Source organism: Microcaecilia unicolor, chromosome 4 (genome assembly GCF_901765095.1).
Source record: "Microcaecilia unicolor chromosome 4, aMicUni1.1, whole genome shotgun sequence".
Lineage (NCBI taxonomy): Eukaryota > Metazoa > Chordata > Amphibia > Gymnophiona > Siphonopidae > Microcaecilia > Microcaecilia unicolor.
Window position 1 is genome coordinate 298,840,883 of NC_044034.1, and position 22,742 is coordinate 298,863,624.

General features: G+C 41.6%; 1 protein-coding gene across 6 annotated transcripts in view; it reads right to left on the minus strand.

The window, feature by feature from the left end:
• The window catches only part of SLC4A5 (solute carrier family 4 member 5), a 122,656-nt gene that overhangs the window by 69,714 nt on the left and 30,200 nt on the right, over window positions 1-22,742 (minus strand). For all 6 annotated transcript variants that reach the window (XR_003941984.1, XM_030201799.1, XM_030201798.1 and 3 more), the window contains exons 3-6: window positions 13,535-13,695; window positions 8,934-9,089; window positions 7,330-7,425; window positions 3,593-3,648 (exon numbers count right to left, since the gene is read on the minus strand). Coding sequence is in view for 5 of the 6 variants with exons in the window: in XM_030201799.1 (XP_030057659.1) it covers window positions 3,593-3,648; window positions 7,330-7,425; window positions 8,934-9,089; window positions 13,535-13,695 (469 nt within the window). In the remaining variant the exon portion in view is untranslated. The remainder of the gene's footprint in view (window positions 1-3,592; window positions 3,649-7,329; window positions 7,426-8,933; window positions 9,090-13,534; window positions 13,696-22,742) is intronic.

Here is a 22,742-nt window from a genome sequence, read left to right on the forward strand (position 1 = left end):
CTGGCTTTTTCCATAGGATTTTAAGTATGTAAGTGGTGAGTTGTTTTTAAGTTTGTTGGTGGGGTAAAATGAGTACAGTTTTAATGCATCATATGCTTAGCATATTTTATATAAATTTATGATATATATTCAAGATTTTATATGTTAAATGTATGCATACATAGCTAAGGTCTTATGTAATATATGTTTGTGTAGCTGAGGTTTATTTGTTAATTTTCATGAATGTAATTATGTAAACTGACTTGAACAAGCAAGGATGCTTGTATTGGTGGTATATATATAGTTAAATAAAGGGAAGGGAAATGGGACTTGATATACTGCCTTTCTGTGGTATTTTGTGACTACATTCAAAGTGGTTTACATATATGCAGGTACTTATTTTGTACCTGGGGCAATGGAGGGTTAAGTGACTTGCCCACAGTCACAAGCAGCTGCAGTGGGAATTGAACCCAGTTCCCCAGGATGAAGGTCTGTTGCACTAACCACTAGGCTACTCCAAGATGTGCCATTATTCTAACTGCATTGTGCAATGTAGTGTATAAAAATTACATTCTTGTCTTTATTCCCATTATTCCCTTCATTTCACCACTACAGGTTCCTCATTAGCCAAGATCTTAGAAGGTAATTATCCTTTGAATTGGACTTTTCCCAACTCTATTTCTAGATGAGCAGAGATCTCCATGGCCTTGACAATTCTTCTCCCATTTCCAAGTGCATCACTCACAATGTATTTGCACTTTTCTGGCTTGATGGACAACATGGGTCTCTTACACCACAGAGCAGTAGCCCAATCACAGGAACAGGTACTAAAATTCTTTTTAGCACTCTTGCTCCAAACTCATGACTTCTTCCTTTGAACCTCTTCCCACATGACTTAACTCTTTGCATCTCCTTCAGTCATCACCTTATCTTTCATTTACTCAATCTGTCAAATTTCTACTGCCACTATTCTAATGGCTTCAAACATGATGTAGTCTTACTGAAAAAGCCTTCACTAAACTCTTCCTGCCCTGCCTACTTTCATCCTATGTCTTTCCTATTATTTACATACAAGCTCTTTGCATGTTCAATGTCCATTGCCTTGACATTCTTTAATCCTAGACTGTTCTCAATGTGCTCCAATTTTTCTGTCTTCTCAATTACACCGAGGTGCCCTTTGCCAAAGCTTCTAGGGATTTCTTCATGGCCAAGACCAGAGGCCAGGACTTGATCCTCATTCTCCTTGACCTATGTGCAGCTTTTGACATTGTCAGTCCTAGTTTAGATACTTTGTCCTCACTTAGATTCAGGGAATCTGTTCTATCTTGGTTCTCCCCCTATATCTTGTTTCAGTGTATCTCTTGGTGGATCCTCCTCCACTCCAGTTCAGTTATTGGCCAATGTCCCTCAAAGCTCTGTTTTTGGTACTGTTGCCTCTATACACTTGTTCCTTTAGTGCTCTGATCTCCCCCCAAGGCTTTCAGTATTATCTTCATGCCAATGACTCTCAGATATATCTCTCTACACTGGAACTTTCACCTGCAATTAAATCTCAGATCTTGGCTTGTTTATCTCACCACTACCTTAAACTTAACACAGGCAAGACTGTACTTCTTATAGTTTCTCCCAAACTCATTCTTCCCTTCTACATTTTTATATCTTGATGCATAATGCCACCATCTTTCATGTCCCCTTAGTTCATAACCTTGAGGTTTTCTTTATTTCTCTGTCCTCTCTGTTCACATTCAAAACATTACTAATGTCTTTCTGCTTGATAGCATTAACATCTACCATTTCTTTTCTCAAACGTACTATTGAAATGCTTATCTGTGCTTTTGCTATCTCCTGTTTTGGACTACTGGTTTCCGCATTCAGTTCAAATGATTTCTTCTCATGTACAAGCACATACACTCTGCAGTTCCGTGTTCCCTTCCTCTCTTTCCTCCCCTATATCCTTCCTTGTGACTTGTTTCTAAGGCAAGCTGCTCTTATCTGTGCCTTTCTTCTCCATTGCTAATGTTAGACTCCACAGTTTGAGGTATTAATTTTATAATAGGCTATGTAAGTTAACGTGATAGGAAGTCACCTATCTTTTTGCCTGCCATTATAAAATACTAGCACAAATCCTGCATTTTGCTGGATCAAGAGCAGTTGTAAATGTACATCTGTATAATACATGTGTTCACGCATATTTTATTTAAGAAATGTGTGTAAATTGCAACATTACCCAAGCACTAGCCAAACTCCATCCAAAGCCCAAGTACAGCTAAGCCAAAACTCACATGTAACCTAATTTTATAAGAGCCCGAAGAGCTAGGAGGAAACCTCAAACCAATAAAAATAAAAAACTACTTTATTATCACTACTATTTTAAAATGTATTGAAAAGTTCATGCAACTTTAGGTAGGTCCATTATGTAAAGAGTTTACTATCACTCTATTCATAAAGGTGTATTATTCGTGAATAGAAAATTAGAAGGCGTAGAAGCTACATTAGATCATGCACATTTTTGCAAATTAAAGTGTAATGCTCTTTTATGATATGGGGTGTATGCAACTTGCTAATCCCATAGTGATTATGTGCAAAATTATTCATCAAAATGAAACACTGTAGGTGAGTGCAAAGTTAAGAAGCAACCAGCAAAGTATATAAGGAGCAGGTGGGGCATCTATGGGTAGAACTCCTTTAGTATAAGCAGGTGATATTAGGAAGGAAATGGATAAATTATTTTTTTAATAAAGGCAGCACCTTTGGGAAGAGGGGATGACTAAGGAAGGATTGTGGTCTATAAATGATCTCTGTGAGGTTGTTGTTCTCAGCTTTCCAGAGCAGTGTGTGGATAACATTTTCCGGCATTTTGTTCTTCATGGGTACAGCAGAGCTTCCAAGATACCCAGTTACAGGAGATTTTAGGCCAGTCCTGGATTTCAGCCAACCTCATCCTGATGCATTATGGGATCTATAGAACTGATTTCAATATACAGAATTAAGGACTATAAGTACCATACTGCTTTGGGAAGTAAGTTTAAAACCATAACTGGCCAAAAAGTCTCCCTCCTGGAATTGGGTAACTTGGCAGCTCTGGGTAAGGGTTACCACATCCCAGGCCAACTGGAGAGATTGATCCAGTCCTGATTTTGCTCCACTGTGTGCATGGATCTGAACTTTTAATTTTCTAAGGGAAATTAATGGAAAAAAATCTGACCTAAAAATTCCAGCATGCATTGGGACAAAAGCTGTGCCTTGGACCTAGGGTGAGATGGGCATGGCACAACTTTCTAGTAGCTCAGAAGATAAGATAAAATGGACAAATGTTTACCCTCATGTTGCCTGTGGTCATGCCAGAGTCAAATTTAAGATGTTGGCATCCATAGGCAGGACAGGTAGGTGAGTGGTGATGAGAGGAAGATTCTCTCACAGAGATCATAGAGTATGTTCCTAAAAGCAAGTTGATTCAGGTTCCCATTTAGCTCAGATACTTGGTGCCTTCAAAATTTGGCACCTGAGGCAGTTGCATGTCTAAATCTAGGTCTAATGCCAACACCATCTTTTCTTTCTCTTTACATATTTTGATTCCAAGAAAAGGGACAATTTAGTTTTCAAGACATCTTACCTGGTCTGCACTTGGAGTATCGGAAATGTCATTCATGCTCCTGCTTTGTGCATGCCCTGCAGAAAGAGAAAAAGTTATGTACGGGGCATAAACGCTTCCTTGAATGTGGTTGTTCTTGGTTTGTTGACCCCATTGGGTGACACCTGCTCTATTCCTTTTCCCTTGTTACAATAGCAGTCTTGGTATGTTTGAGATTCCAACTTGAACATTATTACTGAAAATCAATTAGTAACAATAATCTAACCTGTGCCTATATTGGGTCCTATAAAGAGCAGTATACTTTATGAAAGAATAACATTTTGAGATGCCTAGAATATAATATCTTGCCTGTTGTGTCTGTACAGACTAGATTGGTTTTAACCATCAGTGATTCTCAACTTCAGTCCTCTTTGTCCACAAGCAGAGTTTGATTTAAAGTAGCCACAATGAATATAATGTAATTACTCTATGGGCTGTATATTCCTTCCTATGCTAGGCCTGTTACTAAGGGCTAGGCCTTCTATTAAGGCCTGTACATTGCTCAGTTTGGTTCTCACAAGTTGGCCTAACAAGTTAGCATTTTTGTAACATACAGTGCTTTTCTCAGGACTGAGGAATGACACTTCAGTGATAACACTTGGCTGGAGCTGAGAACATGATTTTTATATAAGGTGGATATAACCTTGGGATGTGCTAAGAGACAGACTGACGATACACAGTGAGCCTAAGATGTCCAGAATGTTTCATTTGTGGGAAGAGAGACAGAGAGAGGACACAAGGGTATTGTTCTATGCCCTGTGACTAACTATACGCTGTGCACGCAGAACTGATAGCTAATTAGCCAATGGCCACCAACTGTCCACGTGAACCCACATCAGGAGAGAGTGATATAATACAGGAATATCCATAGATGGCATACGCTACTTTCTGATTCTAGTTTAGGAGAAATCACATGATTTATGAGAAACAAAACTTACTAAGGCTATATATGTAATAGTTGGAACAGTATGAGCTGAGCAGTCTTTGTTATATAGTGTTTGCATCTTGCTTTGCTGTCTGACAACCTGCTCCAGAGAGAGAACAATTACTTTGTATTTTGGCTCTGTAAGATATCAATAAAGATAATTACTGGTTGCGCCTAACTGAGTCTAAGTTTTCTCTCTTATTTTTTTCGGCCTACGAGGCTGAGGTGTTTCCCCTCCCTGTGGGGGCTAAGGGACTGGGCACTCTCTGAACAGGGACGTGATTGCCCTTAATAGCCCTCTAAACTAATCAAAGAAGTCTGAGCTACTCCTACAGCTGGACTGTGGAGATTGTTGATAGTTCAGAAAAAGTGATTTTTCTCCGGAGCTGATAGTGTGGGCCTAGTTTATTTATCACATTTTAGCAGACCTGATTGGTGAACATAGGGGATAGAGTTTAGAACCACTGCATAATATTAGGGTAGGACCCTGATGCCTCATTGGTCATATAGCAAAACCTTCAGGCCAGTTTTAGATTTCTAATGCCCCTTTCCTGTTGCATGCTGGTACCTATAGTGCTGGGTGGGCAGAAAACCTGAATTCACTGTAGGTTGTGACACTTTATAGGACCAGCAGAAGGATTCTACAAAGATCATGATTTCAGACCAAGGATGTAAATCCCTGTGTTAGATGTAACATCTAATGATGGGGACCTAAATATTCTCAAAATCTCATCTACAACATATCATAATTTGCAAAACATACAAAGCCCAAAGCAGGACATTTTTAGGGTCAAAAAGCAGACTTCGCCTTGTACTTCTATTACAGTGCTTCTGAACTTTTATGCGGGAAAGAGCTAAAAAAAAAAAAGTCAACATTTTTGGTCAAATGATACATTTCTTCCTAAAATAAGGATGTTTGTGCTTCTATTGTGACCAGCTTGGCTCCATGTCATCAGACTTTAACATAATGCACACCAGTCCTTGCCATGGTGTGCAATGTTGCTGAGTGGAAACAGCAATTTAGAAGAACAGAAACCACAATATATTCAGGTGAGAGTTACAAACCTTGGACATTATGGGAGTCTACGTATGGGCTGCAGTTGGGGTGGCAACACTAAAATAAATAGCATTTTATTCTGTTACATTTTGATATTCATAAGTATCCTTATGCTGTAATTTACTTACATTTTCCCAAAATATATCTATTTGAAGATCTAAAAAAGAATGATTTTTTCCTTAACACCATTGGCTCGAAATTTAAACTCTGCAGTTGGTATTTCTTTTTCACTATTATTCAGTATTGCTATACGGTTTGCGAATGGTTCTGAATATCTGGATAGAGCAGTGGGTGCTGCCATTATCCAGATAGTGGCAATATTCAAATCTCTATCCAGATAACTTACCGCATACAGGGGCCCTTCTACAAAGGCTTGCTAGCATTTTTAGTGCACACTAATTATTAGCGCGCACTAAAACTGCTAGCGTGCTTTTGTAAAAGACCCCCCCATAGTTAGGACAACAATTTTCCTGTCCTATCTTCATCCAGGTAGTTATCCAAACAGTGGTCTGAATATCACCACTCTGGAAAACTGCCAGCTCCACTCTCGCTCTGCCTGTGCCCCATCCTGTCACTACCTGGTGGTCTGTAAGGATATTCAGGTACTTGCTGGATAGGGCTGTTGAATATCCACAGATAATGTTAGCTAAGGCATTTATCCAGATAATGGCTGCCGCTATTCAGATAAATGCCTTTGGAATATTGGGCTCTTTCTATTTACTGTAGCTGATTGTTCTTTGTTCTTGCCACTTAAGTGTGCTGCAGTCATATAAGGATGAAATACACAAAGGTAGCAGGACAACACCAATCATGATGGTAGATTTGGATTGCATTTTGAATCCAAAGTCCATGTTCCTTAGGCTGGGATGAAACCAAAAAGTAGGGGTGAACCAAGAAGTCTCGCCTTAGGCTGAGACTCCATTAGTCCCTTGGAGGAGATCTTGGGAATGGCTTTTATAGTGACATCTCTTGGACAGCTTTGGAACAGCCTCAGAAAGGGTCATTGTCTGCCACCTTGTCTATATGGACTTTATGCAGCTCTTACAAAATTTTAGGATGGTGTGGAGGGATCATGCAGATGAACAACCCCCTCTATAACCTGAAAATGAATAAAAAAGAGTCAATTTGCATCCTTTCCCTCCTTTGGAGTCACATGATTGAAGCGATTGCTTTCACTATTCATTTTCTACTTTACAGATTCCATGCAGAAAGCTGATGAAATGATCATAGTTAGTGTACACTATCTGAACAAAGCAAGACAAAGGTATCAGGAATTGGCTCAGGGGGAAGAATGTAATATTTAAAGTAACTTCTTGTAATGTTCCTGCACTTGGGTTTGCCAATGATATGTTTTTCAGTGGTTGATCACAACAGAGGCACCTGGAGGCAACTTTTTTTTAACTGAGCATCTTCCTGGATCTATCTCATGTCAACAGAACCTATTTTATCACTTAATGGGTATGGAACCTTAGACTTCTGGAATAATCATCGTAAGCTTACTTTTGAAATCTCACTGCATTGAGCAGCCTTTCTTGCAGGAAGGGCAGTATATTCATAGCAAATGAAATGAAATATTGCATGATAGTCTCTCTAAAGGGACCATTCATTTATCTCTTCACTTTCTGCCCCCTGATATAAATCTACAAAGTTCTGGGAGATCTGGCAGATGCCATATGTTGGCAGTGACTCTTCTGTGGTTGGGTGAATATAGAAGAGAATGGTTGTGCATTGACTTACATAAGCGTCCATAATTGGAATTCTGCCTCGTTCTCAGATCTTCAGTGGAGTGGTGAAAGCTGCTTTCTGTAGCAGTACCTGGAATTGGACTACGGCCTAGAAGGATTAAAACAGGCAGGAAATACAGACAAAGAAATAAATGTAGGGCTACTGAGTGCTTACTATATGCAAATGAGCAGTAGAGCAAAGTGCATGGGAAGAATTGAAATCTGGCAGTTGAAGCAGTAGATATGAGTAATGGGAAACACTAAGACTCATGCGTACAGATCCCTCTGGTTAAGCTTCATTGGCTCTGAGTGACCATGGGGAATCAATTTTCTCACCTTGTGTAACTAGGTGATAATATTGTTCCTTCCCCCTTCTGTCATTCAGGATCATAACCAGACTTTCCACCTCAGAAATTGGCAAAATGAAAATTGGCGCGCGTCCATTTTGGGTCTGAGACCTTACCGTCAGCCATTAACCTAGTGGTAAATACTCACATGGTAACTGGGTGGTAATGACCTACACACGCCAAATGCCACTTGGCTCGCGTCCGTTATGCATGCCCAAGAATAAAAAATATTTTTCAGACGTGCGTATCGGACGTGCGCCACAAATGAAATTACTGCAAGAGCCACGTGGTAGTCGGGTGGTAACTCCATTTTGGCACGCGTTGGGCATGTGTAGATGCTTACGTGGCTTAGTAAAAGGACCCCTAAGACTTACAGTTCCATAATAACCTATGGAACTTTTTAAGTCTAAGTGCTTTGAAAATGAGCTCCATAGTAAAATTAGAAAAGGTACAGAGAACGGCAACAAAAATGATAAAGGGGGTGGAATGACTTCCCTATGAGGAAAGACTAAAGCACATAGGGCTCTTCAGCTTGGAGGGGAGATATGATAGAGGTGTATAAAATACTGAGTGGAGTGGAATGGGTAGAGGTAAATTGCTTGTTTACTCTTTCCAAAAATACTAGGACTAGGGGAATGCAATGAAGCTACTACATAGTAAATTTAAAACAAATAATTTCTTCACTCAATGTGTAATTAAACTCTGGAATTCAGAGAATGTGGTAAAAGCAGTTAGCTTAGCAGGGTTTAAAAAAGGTTTTGATAATTTCCTAATTGAAAAGTCCATAAGCTATCATTAAGATGGACTTGGGAAAATCCACTTCTTATTTCCAGGATAAACAGCATAAAATCTGTTTTACTGTTCTGGAATCTTGCCAGGTACTTGTGACCTGGATTGGCTACTGTTGGAAACAGGATACTGGGCTTGATGGACCTTTGATCTGTCCCAGTATGGCAATGCTTATGTTCTTATGTTCTATGGCGTAATATGTCGAGTCTCAGGTCCTCTGTTTATCATGACACATCAATTTTGGATGTGTTGGCCCCTTGGAAAGGTTATGTCCTTCTGCTAGCATATGACAATGTAGAACAGTTTTAGAATTGGCAAAAGATTTACTTCCAGATTTTAGTCAGGAAGGAAAATAAATTATCTGCTGAAATTAAGGTGGATAGGTGAGGAATAGAACAACGGACAAAATACAAGAAGCAGGTGCTGTAGAACTATTAGCACATAGCAAGGCAATTTTACATCAAATTACTTGGCAACTCACTTGGGTTGGAAGAGACAGACTTCCCAATATCCACAAGTGACCGATGGATTGGTTTCTTTGTCTGATGGCGATGTTTTCTTAAAAGCACGTAACAGATCTTCTCTTTCAGTTCTGGATTAAGTAGGCCATCTTCTACTTGTCTTTCAATGATGTCATCTGTGAAAATTAAATTTTAATTTTTAAGCTTATTTTTTCAGGTGGCAAAGCCAGGAAGACACACAACCACATACCCACACACACACACACACACACACACACACACACACACACACACACACACACACACATATCCTGGCTGGCCTTATGGGCACAAATACAGGATCATATTTAACAAATCTTTTTTTATCCAATGCTTTCCCCATGCCAACTATGAGATAGCAGCCACTGTTAAACTTCCTCTCAATCATTCTGGCAGTGGGCACCAATGAAGCTGTGTCATAACAGGATACATCCATTCTGAATTAAATATTATATATGTATGTATGTATGTATGTATGTGTTTGAGGATTACCCCCATCCTCTTCCCTACCAACCAAAAAAAGTACAAAATCACTTATTTAATTAAATAGTGCCACATCAGGAAGGAGTGCAACAGAAACAAGAAATACTTGAAAAACACAATGCGCCCAATTTTCAAAGAGATTAAATCGCTCAGGGCTGCCCAACTGCCGATATTCAGTGGCACTTAACCTGGGAGTGCCACTGAATATCGGCTCTGACTACCCAACACAAAAGTGGGCACCTGAAGGGCAGTACAGGGGGTGGTGTTGGGGAGGACCTGGCAGGTATGCAGGTGCCAGCAATATTTAGCTGAAAAGCTGTCCTAAATTTACCTGGTTAGCTATGCGGGACCTGGCACTGAATATCAACCAGGACCAAGCTAAAAGAGGAGGAGTGTAGGCTGGCTTTTTCCAAACAACGAGGGAGACGCACGGACAATATTAGGTCTTTACTGAAAACCACCAAATGTTTGGTGCTTTTCAATAAAGTCCTAATATTGTACATATGTCTCCCTTATTGTTTGGAAAGAGCCAGCTTACCCTACTCCACTTTTGCTTGATTGACTCTCGTAGGGATTGAGTGCACCTCCACTTTGTGTGGGTACTTCTTTCTATCAACCAGGACCCGCATAACCCAAAAAACTTTCAGAGGACCTCCGATCCCCCACTCCGGTGACAAGGGAGCCCCTGCTCCCTACCACACAACCTCTCCCACCATCCTCCCAGCATTCCAACATGCAGAATAGGCTCCCCCCAGGCCTACCTGCGATCTTTGGTGGTCCAGTGTGGGGTAGTAGGGGTAGGAGAGAAGCCCACTTGCTCCCGCCTCTAGTATCATCCTTTCCACGATACATGGTTGGGGATGGGGGCAGGTTGCTTTCATGTTGGGGGGGGGGATTGAGGGCTGTGGAGGACTGCATATCATCACAGCCTAGTCTGGGGTGATGCTCAGGTCCTCCCCAATCCTTCCAGGGCCTTCGCTCCAGGTGCCCAGCATTCCCACCAGCTGCTTTCCAGGTGCCGTGGAGAACTTGTAGCCCATCTGCATATCCTCACAGCCTAGTCTGGGGTGATTCCCAGGTCCACTGCTATTTCCTATGGCTCTAGTACAGTTTCTCTTCTTGGCTGTGGTAAAAATGGCCTTAGTGCACAGGAAAAACCCATCCATCTATTCACTCCTCTACTTCTCCGAGTAGCTGCCATTTATCGACCTTCTGATAAGTCCTTTTCTCCCTTTCTCACTGACTTTGACTCCTGGCTTTCCTTCTTTCTTGAACCTTCATCTTGCGTTTTACATCTACTCTTGGACCCGCTGATTTTTGCATCTACTTTTGATGTGGATCTGAAGATCCTCTCTATTTCTGCCTGCTAAAACTACTTTGTTATATGCACATACAGTCCCCAACTATTCATGATCCCATAATGGTAGACATGAAAAAAAAAGTTGTAAGGTCTTTCTTAAAGTGATCTAATGAGTCTTCAGAAGTAGATATTGAGGGAGAGAGTTCTACATAGCAGGGGACAAAAAGGAAAAAGCGGATTCTCTAGTAGAATCTAATTTGGGTCCATAGGCGTAGACTGGGGGGGGGGGGGCGAGGGGGGGCAATGCCCCCCCAAACGACGAGGACGTGGACTGGCGCTACAATGAAAAAAAAAAAAAAAAACAAGCAGGCACGCGCTCGTCTCCGTCCGCTTCGCTGCTTCCCTGCCCTCTCTGTCTGCGTCCCGCCCGAAAGGAAATGACATCAGAGGAAGGCGGGACGCAGACAGAGAGGGCAGGGAAGCAGCGAAGCGGACGGAGACGAGCGTGTCTATCTACCCCCTCTCTTCCTACCCTCCGGCGCAGGCAGCACCAATCTTCTCTAAGCCTTTCTTGTTCCTGGCAGCGGTAGCGACGTACACGCTGCCTTCAGCTCTGCCCCGAAGCCTTCTCTTCAAGTTCCTGTTCCCGCATAGGTGGGAACAGGAACTTGAAGAGAAGGCTTCCGGGGCAGACCGAAGGCAGCGTGTACATCGCTACCGCTGCCAGGAACACAGAAAGGCTGAAGAAGACTGCTGCCTGCACCGGAGGGAGGGAGGAAGAGAGGGGGTAAACGGAGTCACGATCCTGGACCCCGCGGGTTGGGGGGGGGGGGCAGCAGAGGGAAGATGAATGGGACTGGGAGGGTGGAGAGCAGAGGGAAGGAGTAAGAGATGGATGGGACTGGGAGGGTGGGAAGCAGAGTGAAGGAGCAGGAGATGGATGGGACTGGGAGGGTGGGAAGCAGTGGGAAGGAGCAGGAGATGGATGGGACTGGGAGGGGTGGGAAGCAGAGGGAAGGAGCAAGAGATGGATGGGACTGGGAGGGGTGGGTGGGGAGCAGAGGGAAGGACCAGGAATTGGATTGGACTGGGAAGGGTGGGTGGGGAGCAGAGGGATGGACCAGGAGATGGATGGGATTTGGAGAGGTCAGGCACAGCAGAGGGAAGGAGCAAGAGATGGATGGGACGGAGGGATGGTGGGCAGAGGGAAGGAACAGAAGATAGATGGGACTGGGAGGGGTGGGGAGCAGAGGGAAGGAGCAAGAAATGGATGGGACTGGGAGGGGTGGGGAGCAGAGGGAAGGAGCAAGAGATGGATGGGACTGGGAGGGGTGGGTGGGGAGCAGAGGGAAGGACCAGGAATTGGATTGGACTGGGAAAGGAGGTGAGCAGAGGGAAGGAGCAGGAGATGGATGGGACTGGGAGGGGTGGGAAGCAGAGGGAAGGAGCAAGAGATGGATGGGACTGGGAGGGGTGGGGAGCAGCGGGAAGGAGCAAGAGATGGTTGGGACTGGGAGGGGTGGGGAGCAGAGGGAAGGAGCAAGAGATGGATGGGACTGTGAGGGGTGGGGAGCAGAGGGATGGACCAGGAGATGGATGGGATTGGGAGAGGTCAGGCACAGCAGAGGGAAGGAGCAGAAGATGGATGGGACGGAGGGATGGTGAGCAGAGGGAAGGAACAGAAGATGGATGGGACGGAGGGATGGTGAGCAGAGGGAAGGAGCAAGAGATGGATGGGACTGGGAGGGTGGGGAGCAGAGGGAAGCCTACTGGAAAGAAGACACTGCATAAAACAGAAGACACTGGGATCAAAGCGAATAGAAAAACTACATGATCAGACAACAAAGGTAAATAAAAGTTTATTTTATTCATAATTTATTAATTGAAATGTGTCAGCTTTTTGAAATGTGCATCTGTGATATTTTGCCTGTAAATTTCATTTCCTTCCTCCATATTAGCATATCATTTGCATATGTATATATGCAAATGATATGCTAATATGCTCCGCCCATTTTTTGCCCCCCCAAATGAAACAGTCAAACTACGCCTATGTTTGGGTCCCCAAAGAGGTGGAATTATCAAGTGGTTTTGGTTTTGTGAACTTGATGTGTGACTGTGACGGACTGTGAGGGATCAATAAATTGGCCAAATACTGGACATGTCCTAAATAAAGAGCTTTATATACCAGGACCAGCATATTTTATTTCACACAAAAGGAACAAGGTAACCAATGTGCCTTTCTAAAAAGTGGCAATGACATGGTCAAATCACTTGGCTCCAATAATGAACTTAATGGCTACATTTTGAATGGTCTGGAGATGATTAATAGTATACTTTGGTAGGCAATTGAACAAGGATTTCCCATAATCAAGTCTGCACAAAATTAATGATGTACTAATTTGTGCAATGATGACATATCCATAAAGGGCACACTGCTCTAATAAATGCAGCGCTTCAAAACAGTGATTGATGCAATATGTGGGTTGAAGGTTAGTCGGGAGTCTAAAGTTATAAATCTTGTGGAGTGTTTATGTCCAAATTGATTACTAGTTAAATAAAGACTATGGAAGCTACTGTGGACAAGGACACCTACTTTCTAAACGTATCAGAGTCATTAAAAACGACTCATGAAATTTAAGAGAGATGCTTATGTTTGCATCCAGTCTTTGCAGTTGGTGACTTTAGGATGGACTTTGGCTAAGAACTTTGCCTTGTATCCTTTGAACTACTTCTGCAAGGACAGGATCTATATGATGCAAACCAAACCTTTAGGAAGAAATGGACCATGCTGATTCTTACCTATAATCTGTGGCAAAGAATAGCCGTCCAGATCTAAGAGCACAGTCCCCGTCTGTAGACATGTACGGAGTTCAAACAGGCTGTGCAGGGATAACGTGGCAACGTGAGGCTTGCTCCACCTCTCACCTCCTTCTTCCACTTTCTCCTCAAACTTTATCCATCTGAAACAATAATCCATGAGTTGCTCATGAGTGAATGTTTGCAAAAGTAATAGAAAGTTACTGCAGTGCATCCCGCAAGACTTAGAGTTAAAGCCTTAAAGAACCACTCCACTGACTGAGGCATGGTGAAGCCAAATTGTCCCTTGATTGATGGTTATGTAGAACTGAAATATAACAAAATGTACAGGTAGGAGAAAACATCTTTTTAATAATAAAATAGATCTCTTATGGAGAGAAGTTATCAACGTGGGCTGCTATTAAGTCAGGTTACTTTACAACATGTTGAGTTGCTTTACAACATGTTGGGTTATTTTAGCATAGGGTCTCACTGCATAAAATGTGACCCTGTGTTAAAATAATCTAAATTAACAGTAGCCCACACCGATAACTTCCCCTCTTTGTAATGCAATATTTTTTCTGTCTACAAATACATGGCATCGAATAAAAATGGTGGACATGCTCGGTATGTGTAATGATAATGTAATCAACTTGAGATAACCATTAAGGAGAATAATAACTAAAACTTCTGCAGGAACTTACCTTTAATAATTGAAACCATGATAACATAAGGAAACTAGTTAGAAGGAAACTAAAAGGGGCACTTGCAAGGGTTAAAGGGCAATGGGAGGCAATGGACACTTAGAAAAAAATATCTTATAAGTCCAGATAAAAGGTATTCCAAAAATTTTAAAAGCATCTTTCAGCATTGCTAAATGATACTTTGAAAGAGGCTCTTAAAGCCAAAAACACATCCTATAAAAATGGAAAGTAGGACCAATGTAATGCAATAATATTTTGGTTTGGAAAAATCAAAGTGAGTAAGTACTGACAAATTAAATATAAAATATTAATAAAGCAGGCAAAGAGAGAATTTGAGGAGAGACTTGCCTAAGAGACAAAAGCTAACAAACATTTTTTAAAAAGTACATTAAAAACAGAAACTTGTATGGGAGTCAGTGGGGCCATTAAATAACTGGGGAATAAAAGGGACACTCAGAGAGGAAAAAGGTTATAGCAAAAAAAAGAAAAAAAATGGAATGAAGCCCTTGTATTGGTCTTTACTGTACAGGAGGTTGGGGAGATACTTATGCTGGGACCAGTTTTTGTAGGTGTTTTACAACTCTCCTAGACAGATTATTGTCTTTGAGGGAAACTGAGTCTATCAGATCTTCAGTCAATGAAAGATTACGTAAATACAGTATTGGACTGTTACACCTGAAGCCTTTATAACTCAGGGGAAAGTAAGCTTTACTAATATTGAGGGGAAAGATGTAGAGTCACTTCACTTGTTAACATCTGGCAAGAACAAATGGAGAATATTCTGAGACCATCTGCTAAGGCTTCAAATGGGGTATACAGGTCCTTGTTTAAAAGGGCGCGCAAGCATTTTTAACCCGTGCTAAAAATTAGCATGTGCTAACCATGTAACTGCCCATTTGGAATATTATGGGCATCTACATGGTTAGCGTGCACTAAAAATGCTACTGTGCCTTTGTAAACAGGGCCCACAGCATATTGCTCTTTGGTTTATGAGCACAGTTGCATGAGCTAAAGGATGTCTCTGCAGTGGGGAATAAATGACTTAAAACTCATCTGTTAGATAATGAGGTACTATATTAAATTTTACTTGAATGATTATGAAGACATGTTTTCAAAGAGAATGTAATTTACTTTAAAACATCCATGTGACATATTTCATCTGTGCAAACACTTATCATGCTCCTTCATTCCAAATTCAATCAACTGCCATTGGCATTCAAGACCTTGCTGAATTCTTGCTTGGCAAGTAGAGAATATTTATGCTCTTGTTCTACTACCTCAAAACCCTGGTAATAAGGAGGAATGAAGCTCCTTTACTTTTCCAAGTTGTACGGGTTGTTCATAAAATGAACCTATATCCTTTTTGGTTGGTTAGATCATTGTTAGTAACCTTGTTTTTTTTTTTTTTCTTTTTAAAGAGAAATGATAAAATCTTCCTTAGCGACTGGTTTTATGCGCTCTCTATTTTAACAAGCAAGTGTGCTCCTCCTGGTATTAAATCACACATTTGCCCACAAATTCTATTAAAAGCACTAAAAATTGTGAGCGAAAATTTGGGTGCGTGCCCAATTTGTGTGCAAAATTTAATTGAATAACGAGACAATTAGCACTGATAATTGAGATTTTAACAAGCAATTACTGGTGCTAATGGGAATTAATTAAAATGTATGTGCGTAAATTTAGGTGCAGGATCTGCATATAAATTTTACGCATGGGTCCCAAAAGGGGGCACTGCCATGGGTGGATTGTGGCTCTTCTTTAATTTATGCATGCTATTATAGAATAAAGAGGATCTGCACTTAAATTAGGTGTAGGGATTTACACCTATGTTTCGTTGGTGGTATCGAGCGTGGTACCGGAAGATTGGAGGGTGGCCAATGTAACGCCCAATTTTAAAAAAGGCTCCAGGGGAGATCCGGGAAATTATAGACCGGTGAGTCTGACGTCGGTGCCGGGGAAAATGGTAGAGGCTATTATTAAAAACAAAATTACAGAGCACATCCGAGGACATGGATTACTGAGACCAAGTCAGCATGGCTTTTGTGTGGGGAAATCTTGCCTGACCAATTTACTTCAATTCTTTGAAGGAGTGAACAAACATGTGGACAAAGGGGAGTCGGTTGATATTGTGTATCTGGATTTTCAAAAGGCGTTTGACACTGTACCTCATGAAAGGCTACAGAGGAAATTGGAGGGTCATGGGATAGGAGGAAATGTCCTATTGTGGATTAAAAACTGTTGAAGGATAGGAAACAGAGAGTGGGGTTAAATGGGCAGTATTCACAATGGAGAAGGGTAGTTAGTGGGGTTCCTCAGGGGTCCGTGCTAGGACTGCTGCTTTTTAATATATTTATAAATGATTTAGAGATAGGAGTAACTAGCGAGGTAATTAAATTTGCTGATGACACAAAGTTATTCAAAGTCGTTAAATCGCGACAGGATTGTGAAAAATTACAAGAGGACCTTACGAGACTGGGAGACTGGGCGGCTAAATGGCAGATGATGTTTAATGTGAGCAAGTGCAAGGTGATGCATGTGGGGAAAAAAGAAACCGAATTATAGCTACGTCATGCAAGGTTCCACGTTAGGAGTTACGGACCAAGAAAGGGATCTGGGTGTCGTCGTCGATAACACACTGAAACCTTCTGCTCAGTGTGCTGCTGCGGCTAAGAAAGCGAATAGAATGTTGGGTATTATTAGGAAAGGTATGGAAAACAGGTGTGAGGATGTTATAATGCCGTTGTATCGCTCCATGGTGCGACCGCACCTTGAGTATTGTGTTCAATTCTGGTCGCCGCATCTCAAGAAAGATATAGTGGAATTGGAAAAGGTGCAGCGAAGGGCGACTAAAATGATAGCGGGGATGGGACGACTTCCCTATGAAGAAAGACTAAGGAGGCTAGGGCTATTCAGCTTGGAGAAGAGACGGCTGAGGGGAGACATGATAGAGGTATATAAAATAATGAGTGGAGTGGAACAGGTGGATGTGAAGCGTCTGTTCACGCTTTCCAAAAATACTAGGACTAGGGGGCATGCGATGAAACTACAGTGTAGTAAATTTAAAACAAATCGGAGAAAATTTTTCTTCACCCAACGTGTAATTAAACTCTGGAATTCGTTGCCGGAGAAAGTGGTGAAGGCGGTTAGCTTAGCAGAGTTTAAAAAGGGGTTGGACGGTTTCCTAAAGGACAAGTCCATAAACCGCTACTAAACGGACTTGGAAAACTCCAAAATTCCAGGAATAACATGTATAGAATGTTTGTACGTTTGGGAAGCTTGCCAGGTGCCCTTGGCCTGGATTGGCCGCTGTCGTGGACAGGATGCTGGGCTCGATGGACCCTTGGTCTTTTCCCAGTATGGCATTACTTATGTACTTATATGTACTTATGCCTAAATGTAGCCACAGTTCCTGACACTAAGTGCTATTCTATAAATGGCGCCTAACTTTAAGAGTTGTTTATAGAAAACACTTAGTGCTATTTTTTTTGTGCCGATTTTTTAGGCACCATTTATAGAATTCAGTCCTTGATCCTCAAGACCCAAGTAATTATCATCCAATATCTAGTCTTCCATTTCTAGGCACAAGAACTGAGTAAATTCTGTGCCAGTTGCAGGATTTTTTAGATGTTAACCATGCACTATGGGGTAAATATTCAGCCAACGGGCATCAGCAATTTTTTTTAGCTGTCACTGGCTTTATGCCTGGATATTCAAAGCTGGGCCATGACAGGGTACTGAGTATGTGCAGATGGATGGCACTTATCTGGTTCAGGGTCAATATTCAGCCCTTAACTGGATAAGTGAAACTGGGCAAAGATAGGACTGTTTTTTATATGGTCCAATTTGTCTGGTTACCTTATGTGCTGAATATTGGCATCCACAACACAACTGGTTTTAGGTGGTTAGAGGGCATATTCAGTTAAATGCCACTGATACCTCTAGATAGCCCCACACAGGTGATTTAACCAGCCAGAAGCCTCTCCTGCTCAGTTAAATCACTTTGAATAATGACCCTTATAGTTCTAGGTACAGTTTTTTGGGATTTATTTCCTGAGTCACTTCATTTGGAAACTAAGCAGGGGGAGGGGAGGTGTTTTTAAGGTGTGTTAGGGCCTAGCAGTAGTATGGCAAGACTATCACTAGGGGTCGCTGGTGTCATTTGGAACCCAGTGCTGGCAAAGGGTCAGAGTGCCTGGGGATCTCTCCTGTCCCAATTTCACTACATACCAGGGATTGTGTCGGGTAGGTATCAGCGTCCTTAGGGGGGTGTCTGGAATTGGGTGGGGGCTTTGAGAGGAAGGGGTAAATATAGTGGCAGATACTGCAGATGCACTTTAGAAGGTAGTAAGTGCATTGGTGCTACCTGCAACCAGGGCCAATGTAGCCACTTGAGGAAAACCTGGGAAAATTCTATGGATGGGACCCTTCCCCCCCCCCCCCCCCCCATAGATTTCCCCTTTCTCAAATCAGGCATCCAGTAAATGCTGACTCACCTCCCAAGTTACAGTCATCTTTAATTATTATGGCTGTCCTATCAACCATCTTGAGATAAAGAAGTACCCAATTTAAAGATGTCAAACAGCTGAGGCAAACCAACTAGTGGAAAAGAGCACAAGGAGCCTTCATGATTAGGCCTGCAAAGAGGTGGGATAAGGTGGGATACAAATGCAACAAATAAATAAATAAGGTAGGCGTCAAAATGTAACTTTATTAAAAGACCCGATATGGGGCTAAACAGAGGAAACCCGTTGGCATTGCTGACCGCTGCCAGTGACCCAGTGCTTTTAGCATCTGTGCCTGACAAAAGCCCTGCTGATTAAAATCTTGTCAAAAATCCAGCAAGCCTCCAAGCTCCAGCAGATTTTGTGATTCACTTTTCTTCATTGACCTATCAGGATTAGAATCAGTGACAATCTACTACCATTAAGACCCCTGACGCAGGCATTTTACCGAAACACAGACCCTGTTGGCTCTTTTAATAAAGTTACATTGTGATGCCGACCTAATCTTGAAGACTCCTTGTGTTTTTTTTCAGTGACTGATTGGCTTCGCTCTGCTTTGATACCTTCTCTTCTGCTTGAAACTGCTGGGGCAAACATACCTTGAAGCATTAAGTGTTCAATAGCCATATATGAGAGTGAAGTCTGTGGTCTGTATGGGATGGGAGAGAACCTCAGGTATAAACCCTGCAGATCCCATTTTCTAAACATACCCTGCATTCACAGAAATTCCTCAAATAGCGTGTGCAAAGCAAAACTTGAATGTTTCCCTTTACTACTTAGCATGGAAAAAAAATTCAAATTCAGATATCCCCTTAGCAACAGCAACACAAGCTCCTTCCATTACCAGGCACATTGTGAAGCTAACCAAAACTCTACAAAAGACATCTCTACTCACAGCTAGATTTTACCCCTTCTTTCACTTTTACAGTCCTCAGTGTCCCCCTTGTCACATCTCACCTCCTATGAGCTTTCCAACTACTCTCACTACCTCCCCAGCCCTCATTCCTGTTCCTTCAAGTTTTGTTCTCTCAACCGCCCCAGCTCCGTATTTGTCACTCAGTGTCTCCAGGTATCTGTCAGCTTTCTTTATTTTCTTTTTTTCTTACTTGCTACCATCTTCTTACTCCTCTTCTCTTACCCCCTTTACAGATTTGTCCCTTTGTCTGTCACTCATTCTGCAATCCTGTCTTTTTACACTGTTTATGAATCCTTTTCCATCCTCTCCAGATATCTCACGCCACCCCTCCCCTCCCCTCCAAACAAACTTCCTCCCTTCTCACTTCCTCATTCTGCCTATTGACAACCTTCCCCTTCTCGCCTCTTTTTCCTTCCAGACACTGTCAGCTCCTTCCCCCAGCTCTTCTTACCTTTAAAGATTAGGCAGGAATGCACGATCAGTGTTAGAAATTCCAGCATTAAGAACATGATATAAACCATGCTGAGTCAGACTGAAGTCCATCGAGCACAGTGGCCGTTGCAAATACCAAACATATCTGAAAAAGTAGATCTATTTCCCATAGTTTTTTCTCCCAAGTCTACCTGGCTAACAAATTCTTATGGACTTTTCCTCCAGGAACTTGTTCAATCCTGTCTAGGTGGATGGTAGTATAACCCCCAAGTACAGTCCTCCCCATCACATATAGAATTTCTATTCCTAAAATTCCACAGCTGTTATCCCACACAGTCCTGTTTGACTCTATGCCATCCTTAACATATAGTGCCAACTCTCCACCAATTTGATCCACCCTGCCATTTTGATAGAATTTGTACCTCATTATCACAGAATCCATTTGCTTGTTGTCATTCCACCAGGTTTCAGAGCTGCCTTTTCAGGGCAATTCTATAACAGGGAACCTAGCAGGAGTTTATTCTAGAATGGAATGAGGATGCTTATGTTCCTTTATAGAATAATAGCATAACTGGGTATACAAGCGCTTAAGAGATACGCCAGGCACAGAGCTGATGTAATGCTTATACCTAAACGTCAGAAAAACGTGTGTAAGTTGTGTGTGTAAGGATGAGGCCTACTCATGCTCTGTCAATGCCCTGCCCGTGTATGCTCCCTTACAAATACACATTTTGGGGTCCTTTTACTAAAATGGTTACCACAGGGCACGCTGAGGCATCCCATGGTAATTTTTAGATGTGCATGCGCTGGGGGTTGGTCCGGAAGACATAGAGTGGGCATGTTCTGTGCTACTTGGTTAGCGCAGCTACACTGTCATGTGCTAACCAATTAGAGTGTGATTAGTGTGTGAACTTTACCGCCTACATCAGTGTTTCCCAAGTCTGGTCCTGGTGTACCCCTTGCCAGTCAGGTTTTCAGGATATCCACAATGAATATGAATGAGAGTTGAATATAATGAAGGCAGTACTATATATGCAAATCAAGTTTATGCATATTTATTGTGGATATCCTGAAAATATGACTAGCAAGGGGTACTCCAGGACTGGACTTGGGAAACACAGGTCTACATAATGGGAGACAGTAGGGGCTCACACACTAATGGTCATGCACTAATGGGAAAATTAGTATGTGGCCATTAATAATGAAAATAAAAAAAATCAGCCAACTTACCCCAACGGTAAAAATGGCCTTAGCCACGGGAATGACCTGCATATGGACTTGCTAAGACTGTTTTTTTACTACTGTTTGGTAAGAGGGTCCCTTTGTAAGTTAAGAGGGTATTTACGGAACAGCGCAGAGGTGAAAATTTGGCATTTATGCGCATATGTGTGTAAGTACAGCCTTCTTTGGTGTGAGAGAAATACGCTGATACCCCTGACAGTGCACTAGCCATAGTCAGTCCACTTTTTGGAATAAACTGCCTGGCAATGATCGCGTTTTAACATTGCTGTGTGAAATTAAGAGACAGTTAAAAACGCATAAGCTTAAGATGATGATGGTTTTAGTGATTTGTTATATATGTTTGTTTGCATATTTTAATTATGTATGTTTCTTGTTACCTATAAATGCAATAAATAAAATTAATTAAGCTTGTAAATGCTATTATTTTAAACCAGGGGTTCTCAACCCAGTCCTTGGGAAACATTTAGCCAGTCAAGTTTTCAGGATATCCACAATGAATATGCATGAGAGAGATCTGCAAACAATGGAGGCAGTGAATGCAAATTTCTTTCATGCATATTCATTGTGGATATCCTGAAAACCTGACTGGCTAGGTGTGTCCTGAGGATTCTAAACATTTTTGCAAGTAATTAGTGCCTATATGAAATAGAATTTCCCCCCATGTGTCTATCTCTTCATTTACTGCCATTCACTCTAACACTTCCATCTTATTTTTTAGACTTCTGGCACTCTCATACAGATTGCGAAACACTACATTAGCATTGGTGAGTAGAGACCTTTGTTTTCAAAACTTTTTATGCTTTAACTATAATTTTCAGCAGCCTCACAAAAGCAACTTTCATTTAAATTAATCCTGTGTATTTATTCTTTTATAAAAGTGTAGTATTATGTCCCCGTTCCTGCTGTTCCTTTGAAACAGCTATTTCTGTTCATTCTTCCCATTCTGTTGTTCATTTCTACAGTGAGCCCTGCTGGTTGCACTAGTTCACAAGTTGCTTAATAAAGTAATTGGATGTGGCAGGTCTGTACGTACATAATGGATTAAGTAATATATTAATATAGGGATTAAGTAATATATTAATATTGAAAAATACATTGCCATCATTTCACAAATACTAAACAGTATCCTGGGGGTTTACATTTTGTCTGTTCACATGGTGAAGGTTAAGTAATTTTAAGTTCACACAGTGATCAGCCACAGAGTTCTGCATAAAAATAAAGAGGTTTCAATGACTACAGAAATTTCAAAAAGTATCACAAAAAAAAGAAGCTGACTGATACCTGTTGGAGGTGTGAGGAGGGGAAAGGAACATATTTTCATATCTGGTGGGAATGCCCGAAGATACAGATATACTGGGAGTTAGTTACTGGTTATATATCACTAGCGGTAGGATTTCAATATTCTTGCGAACCCC